Source organism: Amblyomma mixtum, chromosome 6 (assembly GCF_055824585.1).
Source record: "Amblyomma mixtum isolate Tamu chromosome 6, ASM5582458v1, whole genome shotgun sequence".
NCBI lineage: Eukaryota > Metazoa > Arthropoda > Arachnida > Ixodida > Ixodidae > Amblyomma > Amblyomma mixtum.
The window spans coordinates 33587025-33612820 of NC_143017.1; the positions used below are offsets into that span (position 1 = coordinate 33587025).

Here is a 25796-nt window from a genome sequence, read left to right on the forward strand (position 1 = left end):
CGAGAGAGCTTCAACGGGGCAAGCGATGCGAAACCGAAGTAAAGGCTCATTCTGCGAATTTTTCTCTTTATCATTCCTGCAACCTAAGTCGCTTGATTCAATTTTCCTTTTTGCTTTTTCGTTGCGTCTTTCTCTGGTTGAATCAACAGCTCAATCAGCGGTGGTATAACCGCAGCAGCAATATATGAAGTTTCCCGTCGTCAGCACTCGGGCGAGGATTACGGTACCACTTAATCACTTAGTGGATTGAGAGCCTGCAGAACGGTGAAGCTTGCACGCCAATTAACGGAGGGATTAAAAATCCACTAGCGCAATGGAAATTCCTATTGAAAGACACTGGTAGCACGCCATGACACGAACTGTCGTCATAGCGCCTAATTTTATTTCGGCAGATCCCACTGCCATGCAACCATACTCTCTTACCCCGGTTGCGCAATTGTGCCTTTCATGCTAGCTGATTATTTCGTAACCGCCTGTTCGACTGCTGCACACGAAAACCCTGCTTGTTAACCGCGGCCCTGGTTCGAACAAGGTAACCACTCTATCGTGTCTGTCCTCCCTATTAAACAGCTCGCGGGTGCAGGAGAATAGAAATTTGGAGGGGCGGCCACTTGTAACCTGAAACAATTGAGACTGTCTCGGGCTCCGCCCCGAATCCCTAATCCCCTGATACAGCTCCTCTCCATAGCTGCTTGCCGCGCTCTTCGAATGGGAGCGCCTGTCGTCGACAGCCGTTGCGACACTGTGTGTCCTGCTTTGGGCGAATGAAGGAGAGGCGCGTTCCCGCTGTATCCATGCGATCTCCTTGGGAAAACACGATCAGCACGGCGTAGACAAGTTTCGTTTTCTTTTTTTTTGTCCCTAGTCTTCGGGTCGATTTCTTTCTCTTTTTTGTTTTATTTCCTCGTCTCCCGTGTAAAGCGTTCTTGGCGCCAGCGTCTCGCCCCGCTTAATTAGCGCACCCCTATTTTCCTTGGCTCTTAGCGTCCGCTCAATAATTTATTGCGTCCATGTTTTTCGCAGACACTTTGCCATCGGTAGACGTCGGGTTCTCGGGGCTTAATTAAAAATTGACTACAATAGATGCCTACGGATTGTCTCGCCAGCTCCACTGCGGAAATTAATTCTCTCAAGTGCCCATAGGCGCGCCAGTACAAGGTTTCGTTTCCACCTCGAGCGAAGCTTGAACTCCACTCCCCATTTTCTGCCCCAACGCTAGGACTCAAGGCGTCAAGCCAGACTTTCAAACCGCCCTTACACAAAGTCTGGAGACTGTCCATAGATTTTTGTCTATGAAGTCTCTAGACTCACTATACACTACTTTATAGGCAATGCCAACTCTATAGACAGTTTAGAGATAGTCTGTAGGTTAGTGGTCATAGAATTTTAGTACACCTTTAACGCGATAACGTTAAATACACCGTTCACCAGAAAATCCGGTGCCTGCGTTGCCGACGTCGGCGTTGTGAGAGAAATAATGCCGCCACCGTCTGGAAGACGTTGAAGAAACGGGCGTTAGCTGTTCAGTAGCGCCATCTATCGTCCATGTGATGTATTGCCACGTGATTAGGCTACTTTTCCATACCTTACGGCGAGCGGACGCCAACCGCCTTGAGGTCGGAAGTTTTTGACCAGTTTGGGCAGAAAAAGTTTTTGTAATCTTTGGAGGGCCGGTTTTTCTTACCTCAAGGCGGTAGGTGCCCAAAGGCCATGAGGTATGAAATTGCGAACTGCCGTGTGCTGACGACATGGCCGCCATGTTAAGCCTAACCGTATGTAAATATTAACCTAATTATACAATATTGGTGTCTAACATGTCCTACTCATCGAGTCCGTTACGAATATCCATTAGTTAGATCATGATGCTATTTATTAGTAAATTATATGCAATTAAATATAAGCATAACCATAACTAAATATCAATTTAATTAGTTAATTTTGGTGTCTAACCTGTTCTACTCATATAGAGGATTCCAAATATTTCATTCGTTTTATGATACCTATTTCATTACCAAGTTAAGAGCGATTTAACAGTCATGTGACTAGTTAATTATGACGTCACAAAATCAGTTACGTCCCCAATCAGCAATTAGATACACTAATGACGTCACCAATCAATCACCAGTTGGGTTGCTATATCGATTTACTATGGGGGCCGCCATCTTGAATTCCTAGGTCTTAGAAAATTTCACGCCGAAGGCAGGTGGTAGCAGACCCCAAGAAACCGAAAAACATAACCGAAAAAGAAAAGCTAACGCTCTTAAAATCGTAAGCGCATGACTCTGGCAGGTGGTGCCCACAGAGCAACCTAGGAGGCAGGTGGGCCGCCTCCGTCATGTGACCTTATGTTGTCACAATCTACCCACTATGGAAGGTGCCGGTTAAAATTTGTCAATAGACAGAAGGAAATATGTATTGCAAGGCAATACAGCCTATGAGAAGTCTAAAGACTGTATATACCCTTTTTATAAGAGATGGTTACGGCGCTGGGCTGCTGGCCCGAAAGACGCGGGTTCGATTCCGGCCGCGGCGGCTGAATTTTGATGGAGGCGAAATTCTAGAGGCCCGTGTACTGTGCGATGTCAGCGCACGTTAAAGAAACCCAGGTGGGGGAAATTTCCGGAGCCCTTCACTACGGCGTCTCTCATAGCCTGAGTCGCTTTGGGACGTTAAGCCCCAATAAACCAAACCTTTTTATAAGAGAGGAGCGTTCGTAATTGAAAATAATCTAAGTGTTTCAAGCTAGGATAGCTCGAGCAGCTAAAATTTCATCCTCTGCCACGACGGGCACCAGGCGTTAACACGCAGACGCGACGTAGTCGCCGAAAACCGCTTAGCCCAAACATGCAATTTCTGCGGTGCCTATAGAAGCTGGAGCGGGTGTGAGTGAGCGCCAGCTTTGTTGTTCCACTTTCATAAGCCGATACAAAAATGCGATGAGCAGATAGCGTCGCCGGGCGGGCGAGCGAAGAGGACCCAGCGCGAGGATTCGCGACGACTCAAGATGGATGAAAGTCGGAAGGGAAAGTGTCACTCGCACAATTCAAGAGGCGAAGGCTCCAGCCGTGCTTTTTTTATTTGTATTTTTTTTTATATTTGCCATCATCCGAGCCAGAAATGCCTTCGAGGACGTCGTCGGGCCGGTCACGTCACACAGGGAGAGCCCGAAAATCGTCGAGTCGCGCTCTGCCACCGTTGTTATAAGTGGGCTGTCGAAGCGAGCGTGGCGTTGGGCGAAACGGCCGTATATATACGCGCTATGGCACGCTTATGCGCGGGCCGTGCTATTCTTGCGCCTGAGGGGCGCGACGCGTGAAAGATGGCCCCTCTCTCGGAGACGGTCCCGGAGCAAGCGGCCGAAATAAGTATGATTGAAAGCGCCCCTCCGCGTAAAGACAAAAGACGTTAGCGTGACCCGCGGAAAGGAGCAATGCGCGCTGGAAAAATACGGGACTCTGGCCCGGTCTTCGGCCTCACAAAAGTGCGTTTCTTCACTTAAATCAGAAAGGAGGGAGGGCGGAGGGGAGGGAGGGTTGTGTGGTTACCAAAACATGTGTATGGGGGTCAGAAGTAACGAATCAGTACTGGCGCACTTCTGACGTCAAAAACGCGTGCCGTTGATTTGCTGCGCTTAAAGGGAGAACGTTTTTAACACTATAGGATTGCAATTATTGCAATTTTATGCATCACTACTGATTTTTATTGCGATAACATTAATCTAATCTTGACACTGATATTAGCGATAGGGACGCGAAGAAAAAACACAACTTTGTTGCAACTAGATAGTAATGACAAATCGTTTAAAATGATGCCCTCGCAAGGAGCAGCACAGTAGAATCAAGTCATCTAACGAAGGGCGGCGAAGATACTGAATATATATTTGACTCAGGGCTGCAGTATCTTTGTGCGAATTCAGGGAGGTGCGGCCCTTTATCGAATTTTTAGTCCAGATTTCTGGCTAGATTACGCGAAAACTATTCTGCTGTGTACCATACCGTCTGACGCTGTACATGGTGCCTAGTTGCAGATGTCTGCTTCTTAGGCGCTATCGCTGTCTCCACTGCTTCGGCACGGCTCCTCCCCTCGCCAGCTTTATAAATCATGTCACCTTAGGTTTCGTCCATTTCACTCGAAATGCTTGTCATTTTAAAGTGTTTCCAATGTCTGACGGCACCGCACGCCATCAATTCAAAATCCACGAGCAGATAAGCTTAAGTGAAGCTCTTTTTAGTTGACCAATGGGTGTCAATTTGAGGTCGGCTATTGTCGAAATTCGGCCCATACACGAGCCCGGCCTTTAGTGAAGTGTATGCAGTAGAGCGTTAAAACGGTTAGAAAACTTCTGCCTGCGTAACGCCCCATGAAGAGTAGGATGACAGAACTATGAAATAATGGAAGCAAAATAATTATCGACGACAAGGGTTAAGTCGAAGTATGTAAAAATAAAGGCCATTTAGCTTCGTGTTTGTTGCTTAGAAAATATTCACTGAGCAAATTCCTGATAAGATCAGAGCCACGTAAACATCGATCACCGAACAGGATAATTTTTGCAATAGGATCTCGTCGATGTGCCATATGAGGTATTAAATCGCATCGCAAAGAAATGTTCGTGATAAAAAAAATACCCGCGTTTTCACTTTAGCGATTAGTAAAACGCAGTTTACGCAACACAAACAAAGCAGCGATACTGGCACGCCATTACTATAAGGAATGGAAGAACGCTATATACGAACATGTGTTGACAATTATCTACAGATGCTGCACAGCGACCGTAGTCCTTCACTGACAAGGCGAGATAATATCAGTCACAAAAAAGGTTCGAGCCCCCGCCGCGGTGGCTCAGGGGTTACGGCGCTCGGCTGCTGACCCAAAAGACGTGGGTTCGATCCCGGCCGCAGCGGCCCAATTTCGATGGAGGTGAAATTCTAGAGGCCCGCGTATTGTGCGGTGTCAGCGCACGTTAAAGAACCCCAGGTGGTCTAAAATTCCGGAACCCTTCACTACGGCGTCCCTCATAGCCTGAGTTGCTTTGGGACGTTAGACCCCAATAAACCAAATCGAAAAGGTTCGAGCAATGGACACTCTATATAACTGTCGTTCACAGCATGTTCAGACGAAGGTCTAAGAGGTGCGGATTTGGGCGTTTTTGAATAAAAAGTATTGAAGAATACCTTAGCAACCTCTAGTAGGCTGCCACCACTGCCCTGCAAACACAGCAGAATAGCCCTCCATGCCTGAGACCTAAATAGGCAATGCGGGATGAACAATAGAAGAATGTAAACGAACTATACTAGAATTGAGTTTGCTCCCGGATGAGATAGCGTCAACACCCGATTTTCGATTTTTCATAGAGAGCATCACATGAATCTGATTTAGCTCACACGTCCAGTGTTATGCTTTCATGCACTATGTAACATATTTTGTAATTAGATGCTTTTATTGCTATCGAACGGGTAGTCTTTCTCTTTTAGTGAGGGGAAGGCTTCTTTGAATTTTTGTTTTGTATCATAACTGACTTAATTTTTGCGTTTGTGCTCTTCTTTTTCCTTTTGTGTATGTGAATAACCCCTTCTGATAATGCCCGAACGGGTGATGTAGGTATTTGTAATAAAATGAGTACATGAAATGATAGTCTTGAAATAATTATTAGGGTGAAGCCCTTGTTCATTTTGTTTTTTTTTTATGTTGTTTCCTTATCACCGTGGGAATGCCCATGTGTAGCTGCAAAACGTTAATTTTAAATTTTTAAAACTGTGAAGCAACCAAACGATATGCTCGACAGAGTGGGGAGGGAGAACAGATCCCCATAGGGGATAAAATGATGGGGGAACAATCGTGATAATCCAGGTATGGTTACCGCACATCCTGTTCACGAGGACGAAATCGTCAGAAAAGTTTGGTGTGGACTTCACAACTACTCCAACTCTGTGAATACCATCTTACCGGTACTCCTGAACCGAAACATATATAACTATTGCGTGATGCTAGTACTCGCTTCTGCAGCTGGGGATTAAAGGGCAAGGAGGTTGCTTGAAAACAGACTGCGGAGAACGCAACGGGATATGTAAAGGAAGATGACAGGACTCACTCTGAGAGGCACAAATATAGCAGCGTGTATTAGAGCGTGCTAACTCGTGCTAAGGGTGCCCTAGCTGAATTGAGAGGCGCAAATGGAGTTGCAAGTTGCTAAAAAAGTGGAGAAAGGCGCCTTCTTTGGATCTCTCTCCGCTGCTGCAGGTGACTGTTTTCCACTGTTTTCTTTGAACTTTAAAAATTGTTCACATATTTGCATATGTGGTCAGACGGCTTGTAAGTCTAAGTGAAAAAGCGAGAAATTTCGGCTTCCCCTGACATAAATTGAGCAGCAACTCGCGACAAAGACTCCATAAGCGTAGTGGGAATATTTCTGAAAGTATAGAGAAAATGTGGCGCCATATTTCTGGATCGGGTAAAAATTCTGCCGGTTTATTTTTATAAACAATGCATATAGCGTGGCCAGATACCTTGTGATCGTACGGGCCGCTGTCGACTCTCATAAAATTATTGCCGTTGTTTTTGTTTTCTGTAAAAAAAGAAACTTTTGCGGGCCGCTGCTAATCCCGGCCGAAAATTGTGACTGCCGCCAAAGGTCTGCATCGGTCACTATTTAACCACAGAAACATTGCGTTTCTCGAGCGCGACTACTGTCTTATTGTTTATGCTATCTTTAACGTGGACGGCGCCGATCCCTCTCTCATTACCTTTCGCTTACAGAATAGGATTCCGAAACGCTCACGCACATCGGAGTATAACTTTTCCAGTCGGTATTTTGCGCGGGTGCTCACCGATAACGCGCGCCTGGTTTCTAGTCAATAACACGAGCTGAAGATCTCAGACACCCTCCAACAAATACGGTACCCTTTTAAGCTTGCATCTAAGCAATGTTCCACGGTCTACCAAGCCCAAGGCCTCTAAAGAGCGCCTATTCACTACCTCTGGAACGTCTATTCCATTTCTCTTAGTGAACGCTTTTCTTTGTTTGTTTTCTTGCGCACTAATTCGGATCAAGACGTTGGGAAACGCTGTGCTAAGCACCTGCCACTTGTTCTTTTCTTTCTTTTTCTTTTTCGACTGACGAGCGGGCGATTGTAAGCAGGCAAAGAGGCGAACAGCAAAAGGAGAAAGTATTTCGCCGGGCCCAGCCGATTCTTCCTCCATGCCTAGCTCCGGGTCGTTTCTCGGCGACGTTGGTCAATAAATCTTCCCTGCCCGAAGGGGTTCGCCGCTTGGCATTGCACAGTCAGCGCCCTCTGTTGTGCGCGCCTCTCACAATCAGCCCCGCCGCGCGGCTTCGGTACGATTCTCGTCGCGCGATCTCTCGTGTTTCTCTTCGGCGGCGCGCGATAACAAAGGGCTTCACTCGATAACTGCCAAGCCCGCTATCTGGAATTTATGCCCTCCGAGATAAGCGCCCTACCATCATGAGTGAGAAACGCATGCCCTAAATGTCCCAGCTTGCTTTTCGCGTTCTGCATTTCCGCAAGTATGTCTGAACGCTGCTTCATTGAATTTACATGAATGAGCTTTCTGAACGAGGCGCGGAGAATAAGGAATGATGCAGCAGGGAGGGAAATGTGGGGGATTGTTATTTCGCCTATCAGTCAGCGAAGTGTTGAAAAGGGTGATGGCGCAATTAATTTCGCCGGGCTCGTTCTGTTGCAACGTTGTTGGTATTCGTACAGGGTGGTCGCCTTCTCTCGCTAACGTTCTAACGGTAAGTAGGAATAGCCGAAAGAAAAAAACAGTGACAAATTAGAAACAGACGGACCCCAAAAACCGTCGAGACAATTTTCACCCGAAAATAACCGAGAAGGAACTCACCAGGCACTACTCGTGTTGGGTATGCACAACGCAACACTGTTCCTTGACTTCTTAAGTTGCCGCGATTTTCACAATGAAGCATGAATAGCGCCGAGGACCTCGAAATAGGCTTTGCATTCTGAAGTAAAAAATTCACCACAGGCCTCGAATATCACCGACCCACAGTGAATACGCCATAAAGATGATGACCGTCACAATCGTTATCATTGTCTTTGCAGATTGCGCCGCGAGACAAAAGCGTCTCCATGCTGTCATTAATATTTTCCATCCTGCAGTGTCATTTTGTTCTGGGCCACCCCTGATTTTTACTTCCGTGATTTCACATCCACTCTGACACTGGAATACACGGCTCATCTACAGTTCGCATATTGCATGTGCTCCCCGGGTTTGTCTTTTCTTTCAGCTGTTTTTTAGTCGATCTGTGAACACGAAAACAGCGCTCACCACTTCGGCTGTGCGGCCGGTGCTCAGATGCGAGTTTTATGTTCCAGAACTATTAAGTAAACGACCTTCACGAAATTTTGTGCTCCAAGTTTTCCGTCTCGAAATGCGAACAGGCCGCGAGTCCAATGCAATCATTAATGTCGCAATTTTCCTGAAATTAAGTCAATACACTCGTATTCTTTGCCCCATTCAGCCTTAGTAGTTCCACAGGAAATAAGATTGCGAGCGACCAGCTATGATGGCTTTGGCATACCCGTTATTGACTAAGGACATCGTCGCAAACGAACGTACAGTCCGAATTTCTTTTAACGTATTTCGCAGCAGATTCGACAGCCCGCACTAGTTTATTACTTCCCTTGTAGGCCAACAGGCGTTATTCACCTGACCAGGATTAAAGTAAACATCATGCGGGTCGCATGCCAAATGTTCAGCTACCAGTAATTACACAGGCGAATGCCAAAGGCAGCACTGTCTGTTTCATCTCCTAAGGTTTTCTATTCCCTGAGGCCAGCCGTGATGCAACAGCATTGCGAAAGAGAGCACCCCTTTTCCATCTAGTCTTAATCTTTCCTCTCGCTCTCTCTCTCTCTCTCCCTCAAAGGCCGTAGTTAAAACTCCTAGAAACCTGATATTTTTTTGTTTTATTTGCTGAGGACATCACCCCATCAAGTAACGTGCGTGAAGTCTGTTAAAATAGCGCACGTTACCTGTTTGGTCTCTGCTTTGTACTCTTGCTCACTTCAGTTCATAAGTACACTACTCCTCATTCATGGTTTGCAGCCACCTTTGTAGCTTTGCTGACCATATACAAGTTGTGTCCAAAGAACTCTGTTCCTGCCGTGGTTCTGGTTAAGAAACCTGCTATCGTTGACTGATATTTCACACTGGAAAAAAGATCCCTTCCGAATGTCTCGCGATAATCGGGCAAGACCGCTAACAATCCAAAAAGAACACGTAGAAGAAGTGCGCATGCTTCGTTTTGTCTGAGCGGCGTCGCTGAGCCCGCTGCTACCATCGGTGCAGTGGATTGTAGTTGTTCGAACTGCGACCAGATGGCGACACTGGTGTCTCTCTGTCTCCGGCGCAGGGCCGAAACGCTGCCTACGCCACCGACCCGTGGCCAGGGGGGCGTTCCGGTCGCGGCCGCGATGCTCCTGAGGAAACAGCAAAGTTCCCGCTACCAAGATAAAGAGTTACGTACCTTTCTCTATTTCTTCTCTTCTCTTTGCCTCTTGCTGCTCGACCGCTCCATCAGTAGTGCCTGCACAGCCTCCTCCCGTAGAAGCAGACACGAACCACTGTAGAATCCCCGAGACGTCTTTTCCACCACTGCTCGTGCATTGAGTGACCTTTTGTAGCCTTTTTCCTGAAAGGATGAGACGGTGTCCTGTTGACATTGGTGAACCAAGAGCTCGTCGTCAGATGGTATGGTGAAAAGCGAGGGAAGTCCACGGAGAAGAGAGCTAGCAGTACACGATTGGACGAATTTCTTTAGACAGTCTGTAGACTCTCCATAGACTTTTGTCAATAAAGTCTAAAGAATTTCTACAGACTAATTCGGTAGACTAGTCTATATACAGACTATGAAATTATGGCCATACTATATGGCCTAATTGACAAAAGAAAATATCCGTAGGAAGGTAATGGAGTCTTAAGAAATCTATAGAAATTTTACACATCATGTATATAAGGCAGTATACTTAGGCTTGCGTTCGCAACGGCTGAAAGCAACAACAAGAACGAAAAAAGAGAGTCTCGCATGCTGCTGTTCGTGCTTCCGTTACTCTAGGAGTTGAATTGGTACTGGTTCTTATCTTGTGGACAGTGTCAGGTTAGTCGTCTGGCATAAGCGGGGGGGGGGGGGGGGGGGGGGGGGAAGGGGGGGCTTAAAACTTCTAAGTGGAAAAATTAGATCGCAGAGAATAACGCAAAACCGTAACTACCATCACGACAGGTGGTTGGTTTATGGGGTTTAACATCCCAAAGCGACTAGTGGAGGGCTCCGGAAATTTCGACCACCTGGGGTTCTTTACGTGCACTAACATCGCACAGTACACGGGCCTCTTGAATTTCTTCGCCAAAGAAATTCAACCGCCGCGTTCGGGATCGAACCCGCGTCTTTCGGGTCAGCAGCCGAACACCATAACCACTGAGCGACCGCGGCGGCTTCACGACAGGTGGTGAACCATGGGTCTTTCAAAAGTTCCAAATGTAGGGGCTGCTCAAAGAGCCACCTCTGTTATGGCCACTGCCGTTCAGCAGCCATTCGGGTAAAGGGAAAGGAATTATTACTGTTATTGAAAACCACTTGTTTGTAATGCGTGACATCAAGCCGCAAAAAATCACGAAAAGAACTAGCACGGTCACAAAAACAGAAAATTGGAAAAAGAAACTAGGCAGCGTTCAGCAGAGAAGCAAATAAAATTATAGACAGAGACTGAAGGATTATTAAATCATGTTTGTTCACTTGAATAACGCTCTCTGCAAGCGCTTCTAGATTCTGAAGCTAAATGCGCAGTTGTTTAAGCTCCTCTGCTCTGATGTTTTCTGGATTAAAAGCGACACGTGCACTGAAGAATATGACAGTCCTCTGCTTTATTCAGACAGACACACCGAGTCCGGAAGATATATAAAGGGCCAGGCTCGAAAGTGCGAGGGACGTGAAGTATGCAACCAAAATGCAAGCTTCGCAAACGAAGAACCGCTGCAGCTCGCGAAACACCCACTCAAACGATAGCAGGGGCATCCTGTGTCGGAGAGATTTACTCCATGAATATGCAAAGGCCTTTCGCATGCGAGAAAAGTGTGGGCAGAAAGCGGGGCGTACGAAACGCATTAAATAGCGTCAGGGCCTCGCACTAAGCTCATTTGCAAACTCAGCCTGTTCAGCAGGGTGTCGCGTTGTCGCAGAAAGTGCACGACTGCTGATATTGTGTTCAGGTGTCCTCTTGCCAGCAACAAGGCACTTCAACTCCCTTATTATTTCTCCATCCTCATCAGAGGCAGTAAGGACGAGTAGGTGCCTAGATGTGGACGCATTTAGACACTGCCATACACCCGTATTTGTTCAAATATAAGCCTGCTATTTGTGCGAAAGAGCCGGATTCTGAACTCGCAGATCGACCTAGATATAAGGAGGCGGCTTCAACAACATCGCTGCGACGTCTTTCGGAACGATGCTGGCGCGAACGATGCTGGCGCGATTTACTTAGCCGGCTATGTTCCTCGATGTGGTATCCCTGAGTAGGCGGCGTAAATCGAATGCTGGAGTTAATCTTAACATTTTATGATTACCAGATAAATTGATCATATCTTCAAGCGCTGTGAGGGTGCTGCGTAAGCAAAACAAACGCAAACATTTGGAGAAGACAACGCCGTTTCAACTGCTTTTAACAAGAACGGCGTTTTGACGAGCGCGAAAAAGCCATCGTCATGCTGTAGAACTGAAAATGGGAAGAACTACTTATCGAGATCTATCTGGGAGGCCAAATAGGCGGGGGCACGCAGGAAAGCACGATGCAGGGTGAGAAAAGGGATAGAGAAGTTACGAATGTTAGCACAAACTTTTGTACGCTTCGTTGCTCTTTTTGACGGGTTTTTATATGTCAAGTCGCATTTGAAGATATTTGATTTTTATGTGATGGCTTTGCGATGTTCAGGGGCCGGCTTACAGTCTAGGCTTGCTTACTTTAGAATCTCTACGGTTTTCTACAAGTGGCGCGAATATACGTGAGTGAGGCCGGTGCAATAGCAGGAGCTGACCGCAGAGCAGGTCTATCGGGAACTACTACGTGCAATACGGGACGGTGTCGTCCATTGTTTAGGGTAATCCCTTAAGGTGGGGTATATTCGTAATAATGTAGTAATAACTCATTAGCATTCACCCCAGAGCTGTCATAAAGCTATATATGAATTCAATACAGCTTCCACGGAAACTTTCCAGTTGAAGAAAAATTGGTCTTTTTCCGGGCAAACTAATAATTCGGACCAAGACGAATTTTTTTCCGCTACGAAGTTTCCGTAAAAAATGCGTGGTTTTCCTTTGTAGCCCTGTGGCTGCTTGTTTCTGGTTGCTAATGAGTGATTACTACCGGATTACTGGAAGGTTTGCGCACCATACAGGTTGCAAACGCAGACAGAGATAAAAACTAACGGAGCTGAATAAACTGCCGTGGAAAGGTTGCATGCGTAATGAAACCTGACGGGACGCAGACTTTTGTTAGGCTGCGCTCCTTACCGCAGCTGAATTTTTCTGCGGACTATGACGAGAGCATTTCGCTAAAATAAGGACCGGCCTATGGTGTTTCTGTCTTCACTTTGATATGCCCTACGATTGAGTGCCTGCCAGGCTCTGCGGAGGCTAAACAGAGGGCCCGAATCAGCTAAATAAAAAAAGCAATTTGTAAAAAAGAGTTTAGACGCGCATATTCTTCTTTCTGAGTGGAAGGTTACCGCCCTTATATATCTTGAGCAACAAAATACTTCGTTATACACCACAAATGTGTAAAATGACAACTGTCACACCTGTTACTGCTCGCAAAGAGCTGTTAGTCCCTGTACAAAGTAAGTGTCGCTAATGTACCTTTGCGTTTAAACGCAATTTGAGGGCTAATTAGCCCTCAGGAGGTAGGGGGGAGGGAGCGATGGGACTAACAGCTGTGATGGTCCACATTGACCCCACAGAGCTAGCACGCATAGTTTAAAATTCTACGCGCAATGTACTTGGACGCTCTCAAAAAGCAAATAGGTGTGCTGCCTGGAATTGCATTCCTTGGCTGAGAGAGAGAGCGCGAAAAAGAAGATTTATTTAGATAAAAAGGCAGAGAGGTTAACCTGAGCCGTATCACTCTTCAGCTCCTCAGAATTGAAAGAGGGAGATGTATGGCCGCTGGAAGGGTGTCTGACGACAGACGGCGCTATATGTCGCCAGCATGACTATCGACGCACCCTAAGAAAGGCTGCGCACTAGAAAAAGAAAGGCGGTTTGCAGGGTGCAATAAGTTCATTTGCACCCTTCCAACAGCACAAGGCAGGTTCTGGCGCCAGGCTAAGCATTACGACGTCATTAATATTAATGCAGACAAACAGCCTTGACTTTTGTCTTTCGGTTTCCACGTAGCAGGCGCCCGGACTCTGAGCGCACCCATCGTTTCCTTGCCGCACGGGACATATACCACTTGTAGAGCAGTGCCAAAACTTGCGTACTCTGGGCATGCGGCAGCACAGTGAAGTACACAAGATTCAATTGAATCCACTACACATCGCAGTTAATAACAGGTTAATCGGAACTTGCCCCTTAACGTCCCTATTCTTCGTAAAAGTCACAGGTTAAATTGAAAAAGACGCTTTGTCAGCCAATAAACCTTCACTTTTGTCAGGTATTCCCAGAAAGGATCATGAACGAACGCGCAGACGACGACCTCATGAAGGAAAGAAAACCACACCATGAGATATTTTGCAGCCGCCACGCAATGGATGCAAAAAGGCGACCAAAGATCAGACATTATGACGTGCGAAAAAAGTGGTAATTTTTTAACGTAGTTAAACCGAGCAGACTTGCGAAAGCATGCCTTTAGCCTGATTGGCTCATGGTTTTGCTTTGCTGGGTCGTCGGCACGTCTGGCGACGATATTAGACTCAGGTTAAACTCTGATCGAGGTTAAGCTGATTTTGATCTGTTCGAGCTGAAGATGAAAGTTGATGAAGACGAAGATGTGCAGTGCAAAGCGCGAAAGTGTGTTGCAGTTTAACATGAGGCGCGGCGCGAACTGATGATTTTGTTTTGGGATGTGCTGCAGAGGACGCTAAAGAAAAAATCTATCCTATATTTCTGCAGTGTGCGCTACCTTGTTGTTTCCCAACCTGGCTGGAAATCCTATGATATGATTCTTCTGATTGGACTTCACAGCCTTTTGGAAAACGCGCATGCAAGACCAACACGCTGAACCTGTTGTTTCGCCTAGAATTCATTTTGGCCGAATGTTGGTGAAGGTAAAGGACATTTACAAAGAATTGGACTTTTTACCGGATTGGTTACCTCTCCTGATGCGCTGTTATATATATATATATATATATATATATATATATATATATATATATATATATATATATATATATATATATATATATACCCTTCCTATATCTAACCATGTAGAATGAACACAATCAAAGAAAAAAAACGTTGCGATAAAATAGTGCTCTCGTGTAGTGGCCAGCAAAGCTGATCTGCTCGCTGCGCCGTGGGTTCGAATCCCAGTCGCAGCGATATTTATTTTTTCAATTTAATTATTTATTCAAGGTTAAGGCTTCAGCGGTGAACCGGCATTTGCAGCTTTGGTCGCGAAGTAGAGATTTCGCTGTCAAAGTGCAGACGTATACCTCTTCAGTGTCGCTATGGTTAATAAGGCTCTGATGCAGAGACGGCGAGATTGAGAACATATATAGACTATTTATCGAAGTGACAAAAGTGGCTCCTGAGGTAACTCAGTAAGTTTTTTAATTTACTTATTATGTACTGCTGCTTAGCCAGCTGGAGATGGTATTGCAAAGAGAAAAAAAAGAAAGGATGAGATGTCAAGAGAAATGCGCGGTAAAAAAATTTTTTTCAGCTTCACAAAAATGTTTTATTCCCTTTCTCACTAATGGTACTTGGCAAGTGAAGTCAGCCCAAAGCATCGCCGTTAATAAACAAAGCGTTCTATTACGTCCCAAAACGTTAGGCGGGTTGACCGAAAGCAAAATGTCGGCAGAGAGCGCTTCAGCGGAGCGTACAAGTGATATCTTTTCTTGCACTTTTTCGCAAGAGCAAAAGTCTATATTTAAAACATTGTCTCTCTCAACATTCAATTATTACGTGCCCCCATATTAGCTCTAGGAATGGGTCGCACCTCTCTGAAATCGAAATAAGTCTTTAAAAACGAGCATTGCGATTGAATAGTCGGTGGAGGGCAGATATACCCACATAGGATGCGATCACTAAATAAGAACCTGACGTCATTGGTAGTGTGACGCACTAATTTCCCTCCTGATGGAGCACTCGCTTGCATTCAGAAGCTGAAAATTATGACCAGCAGCAGGCCGCACAGACCATGGTTGCGCCGCTCCGTGGTGGCTCAGTGGTTATGGTGCTCGGCTGCTGACCCAAAAGACGCGGGTCCGGTCCCGGCCGCGGAGGATGAATTTCTTTGGAGGAGAATTTCTAGAGGCCCGTGTACTGTGCGATATCAGTGCAGGTTAACGAGCCCCAGGTGGTCGAAATTTCCGGAGCCGTCCACTAGGGCGTCCCTCATAGCCTGAGTCGCTTTGGGACGTTAAACCTCATAAACCAAACCAAACCAGACCATGGTTCCCTGTAGTTTTCTACAGCAAAACTAACGCAAGTCTCCGCGATTCCGCTCCACTGCAACTGCAGTGAAGGGTATTCTCTGTATAAGTGCTTCTTAATGATATTAAAGAGAACTGAGGGAAGGGATGGCGCTCAGCACACGAAATTCTTGAACAGTGACATAATAAGCACAAAATAAAAGTTTACAGGCTGGGCCTTAAGGCGCCAGGATTAGCCTTTACAGTGTTTCTCGCGGTAGGTACCTTCTCGTGGCGCAGTTCCTGACGGAGCTCCCATAGAGGCCTCCGTATCATATACTTTTGTAAGTAGGCGTAAGGGTACCGCTCGGTTCTCCAGGTGAGCTCAGACGCTTATTGGCGAAGTGGGCTGTGCACATCCCCGCCGTTGCAGGCTGTGCGCCCCGCAGAGGCGCACCTGTGCACATGTGCGCACGGACGGACAACAATGAACAGAAAGGGCCGACCAGGTACTGCGAGGTTGCGCGCGGGCAAGTCAAAACCTAGCCGGATAACTAACCTCATGCATTAAATAAAAGAAGTGCGCGAAGCGAAGGAACCTTTAGGCAGGAATACAAAGATGGAAAAGATAATTTGTAATTTTCCATTAATGGGCGATTCATAAAACCAGAGGAAAAAACATTCAGATGCCGCCGGTGCGATACGAACCCACGACCGGACGCGAAATTCGGAGGTCATGGGTTGGTATGCGAATGGCGGCACCTGGTTGTTTTTTCTTCTGCTTTTGTTAATTTCCCAGCAATGTAAAATTACAATCTAAAAAGAAAAAAGACATCCCCCATGCTCCTTGGTTTCGCTGGCTGTTGGCTTCCGTTATGTATGCCATAATGAGGACCTATTTTTCCTTAACTTAGTCGCTTGATGTGAAATAAATTTATTTTGCTGAAAACAAAATTGGGGCAATCTGTCGGGACTCGAGCCCACCACACTTGTGTTTCTATTCAAGTTACCCCTCGACCAGAGAGGCACGTTCATTCGACTTGGTTAAAGGAAGAACTTGTGTGCCTATTTTAAGCACCTGTGCGGAACTCGCGCTTCTGTAAAACGGCCTTCGGCCTGATTCCATCACCTTTTCGCCTGATAGCATTAAGCTCGTTCATCAAAGCGCCCGATTGCAAGCTACACCCTCGTGCACCGGAGAGGAGACACTCGCTGTCGCATTAGGCCGCTCGATCTGAATCTCGTTGCCAGTCGGAGGAGGGACGGGGATGACGGGATACCGTGCAATCGAAGGGAGCCTGGTTCGCGACCTTTTCGCACCTGTAATTAGACGCGCTCGCGGGGAATTCCTGTCGGCCGACAGCTCCATCCCGGCGGCGAGCGGCCGATGGCTGCGGAGCGCATCGCTCGGCCGTAACGAGGCTCTACGCACGACAAACTGGGCGCTGGGCGCAGCGCCATCCAGCGGTGTACGTCGGCACTGCATGTTGCCGTTCCCGGTAATCCCGGTGCTGTCGTGATTATCTGAAATACAAGGCAACTGACGCGTGGCTGCTTCGCCGCCAGTCTCATGGTCACCAGTGCAACTCATTTGATGCGTCAGCGATTCGGATGCTTGTTAAGTGTACGCAAGTTCTGCGTGTCCAGTTACGGTCTAAATACCCGTATTGTATACTTGAAAGCCTCCACTGTGTAATAATTTACGAGGTGGCTAGCACGCCGAAAATTTTAATTATCTTTCTCGTGTCCGGCGACTTATCAGTCTTCATGAATCATTCCATATGTGTACGCCGGTTGAAGCGCGCCTCCAAGTTTCTGAGTTAGAGTTCCAGATACATTTGCTTTTGCCAGTGCAACAGTTGAATGCGCTTAATTTATTGGCGTATTCCGGACGTCTGGTGAGCAACAGCGCTTCATGAGAAAGGGAAAGCACACGAGAAGGAGCTGTAGCTACGGGACGCCACAGTTTAGGGATGCAAGCTAATTTGGGCATTTTGCAAGTGCTATGTGACGAAGATGAAAACATCGAAATTTCTGCTTCCGTTCTCATCACGATGCGGTCTGCACGGAGCTAGGAGCGATTGGTTCAGGGTGTTTGATGTCACCCGTATTGTGACACTCAATGCTCTTGGACGCATTAAAAACAAGTATTATATGACTGAGCTAATATAAACTTTTAGAGAACAGGTAGCAGATACCGGAAAGCACTTTTCGCCACGATTGGCTCTCGTAAAAATAGGAGTGGCTTAGCTCAGCTAGGCCAGCGTATACGCAGCGGAAGCAGTTTCGTCTACTGACATTTCGGTAGCGACACGCCGTCGTCGTCGTTCAGCAGCTTGGCGGCGTCTCTTCGCGAGACGTTCCTCTCTTTCTTCGGGCTCCCGTTTAGCCTCTCTTTGCTCGTTTTCACGCTGTCGGCCGGCGTTGTACCATGCGACGACTTGTGGGTCGGAAGACTCAGTTTCACGCAGCCTGTACTGCTGCCGTGACGAGCAAGGCCGCTCTCCTTCTTCCATGGTGGTCGTGTGAGGAGCGAGCGCATCGCTTCCGGTTTATATCCCAGCTGCGCGGCGTGACTCTGCGCATGCGCAGTGCGGCGCAGCTGCTGCAGCTCCATGGTTGCCATGGTAACGACGCATGCGCAGTAGTGGCCTTCGGCAGGCACCGCAAAATGCGCTTCTGCTAGACTAGTGTAGCTTTTGCTACAAAATGTGTGCCCTAAACATCACCACGTTAGAGCATGAAAACTTTCTGTGAACAGCCTGTCCCCTTTTCAACCCCAGAATTACAGTAGTCATGAAACACGCGAGTCTATACAGGATGACTCACCTAAAATGTTACCCAATTTTAAAAAAATAGTCTTTTTTAGTTAGAAGAGAGCCTTTTCTCGGCATAGCATTGTCAGCGCAGTAATACAGAATAGAGATAACATGTGCTAACTAGTGGGCTGGTTAAGTAATACCAAATGCTTAACTTTTTAACTATTACTGTTGGGCTCCTTAATTATTGAGAGGCGTGTAGCCCACCGAAAGTTATATCCATGTAAGTTTTTAAAATTTCGAAAACGTGGCTAGCCTTGGCGCTGTGCCGCAGCCAATTCTGGCTTCATCGCACCGAAATACATGCGCTTTCGAGAAGCTTGCAGGCAAAGCAGCCTCTCCAGTGCGCGTAATTCGTACAAATAACCAAATCTGTTGAGGCACAGCGCCTAGGATAACCTAATTTTTGAAATTTTATAAGCTTTTATGGATATACCTTACGACGGGCTACACGCGTCTCAAAGATTAAGGAGCGTAACAGTAATAGTTAAAAACTGAAGACTTCAGTATTAATTAACAAGCCTGCTAGTTAGCACGTCTTAGCTGTACTCTGACGTACTATACCGCTGACAATGTTCTGCCGAAAAAAAGCGCTCTCCAAGCTCAAAAGCCTTTTTTTTTAAATTATGTAAAATCTTGTGAAACACACTGTATAAGGTATCGTAGACAGAACCATACCGTGACACGCTGTTTTGCTCGAAATACAAAGCGATGTATTACATGCAAATGACCCTTATATCAGTTACTTCCTGCTAATGTGTCTTCGTTTCTCCATTATGTGTTATTACAAGAAGGCGATTGCTCAAATTTTGGCGAAATGGGAAAATAAAAAAAGAGAAGAAAGGTAGGATGTATATTGAACGTTCAGTCTAAAGCAAGCAGCTCCAGTGCGCCCTCTGCCCGTGTGCGCCGTGCACTGCGTACAGCGAGTTCTCCGTCGACCCTGAACCTCAGCGTATCAGCGACCAGACCGCCATTGTTAAGGTTCCGGGCTCGAGACAAAGCAGCGCCGAGGAAGGAAACGCGATAAGGCGGAAGCTCTCCATTCTCGGAGCTTCGTAATTGCATGCACAACTCACGAATGTCGACCGCCCCCCCAGACAATGCCCGTGGCTCGTGCGCTACGGGCGCAGCTAATTCCAGAGCACATGCTCCGAACCTAACACGGCTTACACATGAGACGAAGGTAATTCGGAGCCGCGGAATGAGGCGCAGCAACGCAACTACAACAGACAACGCGAGTAGGGACAGCACTTACCGACATGAAAATTTAGATGAGGTTAGGGGGGGGGGGGGGGGGGGGGGGGGGGGGGGGGGGGGGGGGGTCTTTGCCCTCTCATGCCCGATCTCGTCCGGCTAGCGTCTTTGATAAGAGTGGCTCCGTTTCGGCACTTCGGGACAGCGTATTGTTCACATTAAAATCTTCAGCCGAAGAATGACAGAGCCGCAAGGCTACTCCGGACATCGCCTTCATTCCCTCTATAATCTTGCCTGGATTGACATCGGGTCTGGTTAGAGCCGCCACTGATTGCGTTTTTGATATCACGTTTCCTTCTCTCACGTCTGTCCACGTGATTCACTCTATACGGATTGTTTCGAGAGGGGCCGTTTCTTGTTCAACGCTGCACTCAACTATGTTTGAGACACGGGTCGCTTTGCGGTGAGACGCTGTCCCCCTTTCCTCCGCTTTGTACGAAGAGACGCGCGGAGGCGTTCGGACGAGCGGCACGCATGCAGAATGAGCAGCGTCCCTAACGACGCGCCCTCCTTACCGCATCACGATAATGAGTTCTTCCAAGACATTAGGCCCGGCGACAAAAGGGCGGTTTCATTGGCGGCCGCTCGGGCCGCTGCCTTCCGCCGCGTGAATGATGGAGTGCATCTGGACGCTCGATATGGCGCCGTCGTCCTGCTCGGCGTCGCTCCAACCAGTGTCGGCGATTGACGCGCCACCGGAAGTCGAGACGGCCGAATGGTGATGACTTCCGGCGCTTTCTCGCGCGCTTCTGTACCGCGGCAGCGGAGCTCGCGCGGGGCGTTCTGGCGGCAAACAGTGGTGGACGGACGCCCGGCGTCCTAGCCGGACTTCGCTCCAATTTCCCTTTCCTACTTTTCTTTCTTTCCTGTGCGTCCTTCTTTCTTTCTAAATTTAGCTGATTGTGAGTCCGAAGCTGTCGCCTTTATCACGAGTCCCCGCTGCCTGCTTCACCAGTGTCGAGGCGCTTCGCTCTGAGATTGCAAAAGCACTCTCTAACCCTCGAAACGGCGTTCGAGGCTGTCAGTTCGACGCTGTTGTTTCCGACGTGACGAATTGGAAAAGCCTGGGCGAGTGGCATGGAAGACAGCGGAGAGAAGCCACGGAGAACATACCGCCGGCAGTCGCAAAGAAGGGAAAGGGGAGGGGGTGAAGAGCGACGGCCCAATCTCATGCAACGATGGCGCCCCCTTGCGCATAGCTGGACCGGAAGTGAAAACTGCTCTAGAGAGATGACTGATGAGGGCATGTAGCGAAAGGTCGGCAGGCGCGCACAGTCAGCGCTGCGTTTGATCAGCCGTAGAGGATATTAAGCGAGCGGCGGGACTGAAATATCACTTTCTTCCGATGAAGAGAAACGTTAACAAGGAAAAAGAAGTGGGTTTGTTGCCTATTTAATCACTTCTTTGCCTTAATTCAGAAAAAGAAAAAAAGAGGAGGGTAGCACGGTTTGCGAGCACGAATTTGCGTTAACTCCGTTTCATTGACCACCCCTCCGGGTATTTGTTCTTCTCATTCATCCAAGTGCACCGTTTTTCAAGGTGCAGAGTAATGCATCATTTAACTCTGGCGCACATCAATAACGGTTTCATGTCTGGAGAGGTTATTTATTATGGTTGTTAAGCACACGATCAGTACCCAAAGAATCGGTGGAATAAGCAGGTTACAATCTCAGTGTGGTTGGTTTGTTTGCAATGCTCCTCCCGAGGCAGGTTTATTTCCTTGCGCCATTCTTCGCATGGTGATGCCGTCGTTATACCAATGCAGCTGGGACAATGAGAACGTATGTCTTCTGTAAGATTTATGGTTGCCAGTCGTTCCACACATTCAATTTTCTACAATCCTCTCACGAGCACATTGGTCTAAATAGGAGCTCAAAGAACGTTTTCTACCATCTATTGAAGAGGAACCATGATTGTGTTTTGGCATTTTACTTGCCAAGTCTATGTATCTAAATGACATTTTCTGTTCTTAGTTAACATGTATTTCGAACATCTTTCACCAGAAAAAGATAAGGAATCTAATTTTTTATGCGTTCAAGCAGCGGTCAAAAATAATAAAGGTCGCGTTTTGCTGCAGATAATCATGGTTTGAGGAGAAACTGAGCAACTCCTTATTACCTGTCCAGAAACTCGTTTTCATAACCGCGTTATTTTTGCAATCCATTCGAGAATAAAAATCCTAGGCGTTTGCATACTGCGTTCTTCCATAAAACTTTACTGGTATTCTCGGTTTCTGGCGCAGATCATGCTAACGACATTTGGAGACTTATTCACAAATCTTCTGAAACTTAAGAAAACTACGCGACTGGTCTCCACACGGAGCACACCGATACTGACGAAGAAAAATGCGACGGAACCAGCAACTAGGCTATTATCAAATTCATTTCATTTCATTTATTACACGCACAACCGAGCTCTTCCTTGCTGCGCCGCGCACGGCCGCGTAGCTACCACTTGACCTTCATCGGCGCACCACGTGATATGACGTCACAACAGCTGTGAAAGCTGGGACCTCGTGCGCTCGCTTGCGGACGCGCAGCCTACGCCGGCGGCCTAACTCCCGCTCCTACCGCTAGGAGACACTGACGTCACGCAAAAGGCGACGCACTCGTTGAGTCAGTTGAGCAGCGAGATGTCGACCAGGGAGAGGGCGGCTCGCCAGACCGCAAAACTATGCTTCGCATCCTAGGCTTAACCATAAGCTAAGCCAGGCCATTTTTTTACTCTCAGGGCTTTCGCATTACAGAGGAGGTGGCACAGTGAAAAAAACAATACATAGATCAAAAAGAGCGCTATATATATGAACAATATAGAAAGATGCTAGAGACAGAGGACGAAAACATTGAGAACAAAAGTACAGAAGTAAAAAAATAAAAGGATTACAAAAAGAAAACCTTATATAGCCTATATATGGGTAAACAACATATCACGATTGGTCTGATTCTAACAGTGTGAGTAATTTGCTTTTAAAAGGCGCAATATCGCTTACACAGGTGGCTGTGGGTGAAAGATTATTCCAGTCATGACATGTTTTTGGGAGGAAGGAATTAGAGCAGGTCACTGAGCGGCAGTGTGGAACAGCTACTTTTTGATTGAGATTAGCAACGCAAGTAAGGGGCTTTCATTAAGCGTAGTGTTTGATAGGGCCACCCATTGGAACCCTGAATTCGCTGTGTCGTTCAGAAATGCGATGATTCATGCGGGAGAAGCGGGGTTCTAACCCCAGTGCCACCGGGTATCCACCGGTGACACAATGGGTACAAGTTTTCCCCTGGCCTGCTGCTCGGCTTATTTAGGGTTAAATGCTTGAAAATAGGTTTTGACCCCGCCTCGGGTAGAAGAAAGTAACCTTGTGCCATGACACTTTTTGGCCACGGGTGCCCTTAAGCCGTAAAATTCATCATCATCATTAGGAGTGGGACGATTCTATCTGACTCAGAATATGCGACGGTGCACATGGTTAGGAGCCGAGATGAAATTCTTAGGACTCACTGCTATGACCATCTAGAGCGCCTGCAAATTCCGCTGCCGCTAGTTTTGTTTTAGAGGCAGAGATCTTCCTAGAACGACACCCGTAATGAATACAGCTGTGCATCTCAAAGTGGAACAACGTTTTTTTTTTCTAAATATGTTGAGTTCATAATCATATCACATTCTTTAGAGTCCCCTTTCTGCTACACAAAAACTGCTTTTCAATATTCTCAGTGAAAAAATAAAAGCGGAAACCAGGAAACCAAAGCTGGAACTGGATTCTGGTCAAAATAACGTCAGGACATACAAACGTATGATGTCACTCATACTATTTGAAAGTTATCCTGTTATAGCGGAATGGAGTTTGCGCTTGCAGTTATTAGTTTTCTCTTAAAACATCGTCAATATTGTCAGCTGTCAATGTTTGTCATTTAAAGCACATTCCTGACACAAGTGCCAAACTTTAAACGTTCAGAGTGAAAGAAAAAGTTTTCTTGATTACAACGAATTTGCTGGGAACATCTAGTTTCAAGAGAATTCATAGATGGCGCCAGCTGCCCAGAAAAGGTATGAAGCTACTCAAGAAGCAACGCGCCAGGCTGCCAGGCTAGTGCCTTCTAGACACCCCAGCCCGGCCCACCAACGGGGAGTCGAACTATTTTTGCAGAATAGTACAGTTACGCACTCTATCCCCTGTAGCCTTCCTTTCATCGCTACACTGTAAACACAAATACGCCTGTATTGGTGTAAAAAGGGAGTAAGCTGAGGTCTAGAGCGCCCCCTTTTATGAAAAGGAGTGCGCCTTAGGCAAACTTGCTCCCTTTATACACCTATCTGTTCAGAGTGTAAGAAAAGCCGCAGCCAAGCGCTTTGAAACAGCTCTCGGGCTCTCTCTGCGCGTCTGCTCAGGAGAGACGCGTATCGTTCGGTTCAAGCAGCTAAAAGACACGTCGGTCGGCTAAGCACGGAAAGAGATAATTGGACAGGGTTAATTAAAGAGATATGAGAGAGGTCTTTGCCTCGCAGTGGGCATAGTCAGGCTGCTGCTGCTGCTGATGATGATACAGAATGAGGAAATAGAACTCAGCGCTTTCTTAGCTGATTTGCCGGTGTGTGTCAATTTTTTATTGCGAAAGCAATACTGCTCGAGGTTTCCGCTCTTGGCCGTCGTCCCGGAGAATCCACCATTGACCTTTAGCGTGACCTATGTGTGACGTCATACCAGCTGTGGAAAAGCGGGGCCCCAACTCATCTCGTCGCGATCGTCCCAGCGAATCCTCCACGCGCCGCTGCCGTGGGGGAAGCGCTCGCTCCACGTGACGTCATGCCAGCTGTTGAAAAGCGGCCCCCCAACTCTGCTCGTCGCAGTCGTCCCAGCGAATCCTCCACGATATGTCGGATGATGTGTATAAGGTGAAGCTGCAACGATGTGCTGCAGCTAAGAAGCGGCGGCGTGCGGAAGAAACGGATGAAGAGCGGGAACAACGTTTAGCTAAACGGCGTGCATATTATGCAGCCGGGCGAATGCGTTCAACATCTCTTGATCTCGGTGCTTGCTTTCGCAATCCACTAGGCTTAACCAAGCTAAGCCTCTGCCAATTTTGTTAATACTATACTTCGCGTTCTTGCATTCATTAAATTTTGATGATTACAGAAGCGCATCCAGTCTGCAGTATCTGCCAGAGGTTACTGCACACAGAATTAAAGAAGGAAAGCGTAGCTGGGGGTGGCAGAAAGTGAGGTGGGTGAATGAATTTAAGAAGATTGCAGGGATAAAGCGGCTGCAGCTGTCCCACGACAGGGTGAATCGGGAAGCTATGGAAGAGGCCTTTGTCTTGCAGTGGGTGTTGTCAGGCTGATGATGATGGCGATTAAAGCTACATCAGATACTGCGATGGGAACGCCAGTAAGGTCAGTAATTACAAATAAACTCAGTGTTCTCCGGTAACTCCGGAAAACCTGAAGGCTATCAGCTCTTATCTTACCCTCTCAACACGCACTGAGAGCTCAGTTGAACGCAGTAGCATACTGCGGTTCTAACGCAGCAAACATTACAACACACTAGAGCATAAGGCTTCAGCAGTCGTAGCACAAAAGAAGGCAATGCTGCAAAATCACTTAAGGCGCGTTCACACTAGGCCGACGATCGGCCGATTTCGGTCTGGCGATAGTAGGCGGCAGCGATTTTCGTGCCGTCGGCGCGCCTGTCACACTGCGCAGACGCCGACCGAGCGCCGACCGTCGCCCGACGAGCGCATCGCCGTCGCGTCGGCGACATAGCAGCCGTCGGCCGACCCGCGTGTCACACTCTGCCGACAACAGCGCCGACCTCACGCCGACGTTGTCCTATCCCGACAGCTCGACGCTGCTGCTTCGTGCGCGCGGCCCGTCTGCTAGCTCCGTTGCTGAAGGCGTCGTGGAAATCGAACATATCTTTTATTATGGGACGAGTTGGCAGTAAAGTGATGTGAATAGTAGGCCTTTTATTACAGCACAGGCGACTTCCGAAGCGCCGTCAGCTGCGGAGTCGATACGAAACCACCTAGGCCTAGCGACGACTGGGGCAGCCTGGGACCAGCGCACAGTTCGTCGCCCGGCGTTGCCGCAGGCGGTGTCGTTGCCGAAAGATCCACTTTTGCACAG

At 47.5% G+C, this 25796-nt stretch overlaps 1 protein-coding gene across 12 annotated transcripts in view; it reads left to right on the forward strand.

Moving 5' to 3' along the window:
• GluClalpha (glycine receptor alpha 1) overlaps positions 1-25796 on the forward strand; it is a 365874-nt gene that overhangs the window by 264728 nt on the left and 75350 nt on the right. For 6 of the 12 annotated variants that reach the window (XM_089547751.1, XM_089547755.1, XM_089547753.1 and 3 more), the window contains one exon: positions 9392-9496. The exons of 4 other annotated variants lie outside the window; for them this stretch is intronic. In XM_089547751.1, coding sequence (XP_089403877.1) covers positions 9392-9496 — 105 coding nt within the window. Of the gene's footprint in view, positions 1-9391; positions 9497-20252; positions 20401-25796 lie in introns of those variants that run through there. 2 more of the 12 variants (XM_089547754.1, XM_089547763.1) reach the window with 2 other exon arrangements.